Source organism: Argentina silus (genome assembly GCF_951799395.1).
Source record: "Argentina silus genome assembly, chromosome: 8".
NCBI classification, from domain to species: domain Eukaryota; kingdom Metazoa; phylum Chordata; class Actinopteri; order Argentiniformes; family Argentinidae; genus Argentina; species Argentina silus.
In genome coordinates, this window is record NC_139662.1 from 13,879,218 (window position 1) to 13,881,717 (window position 2,500).

The following is a 2,500-nucleotide window of genomic DNA, read 5'->3' on the forward strand; positions in this document are numbered from 1 at the left end:
TCAGGAGTCAGTTTATTTTTCTTGGTAACTTTAATTAAGCTTTGGAGGAACATCATTCCAAACTAGTATAGACGCCAGGAAGGTACAGGTGACAGGGTACATTGCAGTGGTTGAGGGGTTAATCCTCGCTTGATGGTGACTGGCGGTTCATGTAGCTCCCCAACAGGAAACCCAGACTCTCACCCAGGGTTCTCCCAGCCTCAGTGCTCCTCTCTCCTACAGCCATATTGAGAGCAGCATCAACCACAGACATTCCTCCAAAGGCCTCCATATAGTCAAGTACGGACGCGGGCTGACTGCCCATCACTAGAGATGTTACAGCAGTAGCTACCGCCTGTGCATTCTGAACCTGGAAAACACACACACACACACACACACACACACACACACACACACACACACACACACACACACACACACACACACACACACACAGAGGACAGACAGAATAGGAGTAATGACATCAGCAAAGATTCATCCAATGCTTGAGAAGCAGGGCTGTCAAAGGGACTGGTTTCCTAGACCTAGATTATGCTAGGTCTATCAGTAACATGTCACGTTGCCTGAGGGTGCCCTTACCTGTCGAGACTCTTGCTTGCCGTACCTCAGCCCAGTGGCAAAGTGCTCACAGTTCCTGTTGACAAGGCTGTAGCTCCTCCTCTCACCCACCAAGGCCAGGGCCTCCCTCACGATGTCCTCAATATGCCTGGGCTGGTACTCTCCATCCAGCAGGTTGTTGACTCTCCAGCTGTCCCCGCCCACAACCTCCTTCAGCCTATCCTGCTTCACCAATGCATTAGAACAAGCCACTGACGCTAGGCTGTTAACTTGAGCTCCGGGCTCCTCGCCTGGATGGAGGGGAAAGAGAATCAAAATAACATGGGAAAGAGAATCAAAATAAAATTCGGAAAACTTGTCATGCAACAAAATGGTTTCTAGGAATTTTGTCTTGGTGTTTTATACACAATATATAAAATGAGCAGTTTACACTAGAGAAAACATACATACATGCACATACATTTTAGAAGAACAAACATACATGCATTGCATTGTATTTGTGTATGAAATGTGCTATACAAATAATGTCTGGTTGATTGATTGATTGACTGTTGAAATGTCATCATCTCAAAGCCAATTAAAACAAATTCTGAGAATTTGGGATGATTTGGGCATGACGTTTTAAACATGCTAATTTAGGGTCCATTGACTTCCATTGGTTTTTGGTCAATGCTATCAGCTACCGGTTACAGTGACAGTGCCCAAATAAACAGAACCAAAGTGTGGATTGAAGTACGTCCTTGTCCATAGACCCTCTTCAGGGTAAGTTACCAAATATGTGATTTGTCATTTAGATGAATTACATGAAGTTACATGATAGACTTTACATTATAGACTTTGCAGACTCCACCGGTGTCATGGCAATAGTCAGAGCTCATTATCAATGTCAACATTATCGTTATTACTATACTCACAAGGTGGCGCTACGTGGACGATGAGACCGTCACCGATGTACACAGCCCAGTGACTGTACATCCCACGTGGTATTTCTATCAGGTCCCCTGGCTGTACTTCTCTCTGTGGAAACAGCGTAACAATGTGTAGTTACAGTACTACTTACACAGTTATAACATAACTTCTCACAGTGTAATACGGACATTGCAAAGTGTTACCAACATTTAGAATCATCCTCTAAGAAGCTAAGGGGGCTCTAGCCCTGTAAACTAGTACTATACTATACCTGTGCCTCTGCTGTAGCCCTGTAAACTAGTACTATACTATACCTGCTTCCCTGTGTACTAGCCCTGTAAACTACCTGTGTCTCTGCACTAGCCCTGTAAACTAGTACATTACTCTACATGCGTCCTGCACTTACGTTGCTCATGATTTATTATCCCAGAATGACGCTTCTTTGGTGAAAGTCATTAAATAGTCTGAAAGTGACTTGTAGTTTACAGCAAATTACTCTGGACGTTCTGTCGGTTCTCTGAACTTCTCTGACTAAAATAGAGAGGAATGCACAGCCAGGCTCACTGAGCTTGAAACTGAAACTAAAATAAATGTAAACACACCTCCTTCCTCTTACAAGTTCTCACAAGCCAGACTTTTACTTTTACTTTCATTGTACACACACACACACACACACACAGACAAACACACACACACACACAGACAAACACACACACAGCCCACTGTGACCCCCCCCCACCTCTTTTGACACGGTTGATTAATGTCTTTCAGGATGGTGGGGGGTAAACCAATAAACGTTGGGCACCATGATCTCTGGGTCAAAGGTTATAGGTCACGGTCAATGACAATGTCACTCTGATCATCTGTGTTGGGGTCATGACCTTAGCATGCTGTGGAATAGCATAGCACAGCAGTGTCACTCTCTCCCTTGAGTCAAACCACCGATTGAATCAACTGTAGTGCCTGACATTAAAGTAAGATGGAGGAGTGAGAATGGAAGGATGGAGTTGGAGAGGGGGGTGTTGAAGAGAGA

The 2,500-nt window shown here is 44.4% G+C and overlaps 1 protein-coding gene across 3 annotated transcripts; it reads right to left on the reverse strand.

Moving 5' to 3' along the window:
* Window positions 1-17: 17 nt before the first annotated feature.
* On the reverse strand, window positions 18-2,031 carry LOC310808570 (phospholipase A and acyltransferase 4-like). Of its 3 annotated transcripts, none has more exons than XM_083675543.1 (4): window positions 1,874-2,031; window positions 1,473-1,575; window positions 580-848; window positions 18-216 (listed from the first exon to the last, which is right to left on the reverse strand). In XM_083675543.1, exons 1-4 carry the CDS (start codon window positions 1,880-1,882, stop codon window positions 148-150), a joined length of 450 nt encoding a protein of 149 aa, XP_083531669.1. In that variant the 5' UTR covers window positions 1,883-2,031; the 3' UTR covers window positions 18-147. The 3 variants fall into 3 exon arrangements, with proteins under 3 accessions (XP_083531669.1, XP_083531668.1, XP_083531670.1); XM_083675542.1 differs by having other exon boundaries at window positions 18-349; XM_083675544.1 differs by having other exon boundaries at window positions 45-216; window positions 605-848.
* Window positions 2,032-2,500: the final 469 nt, after the last annotated feature.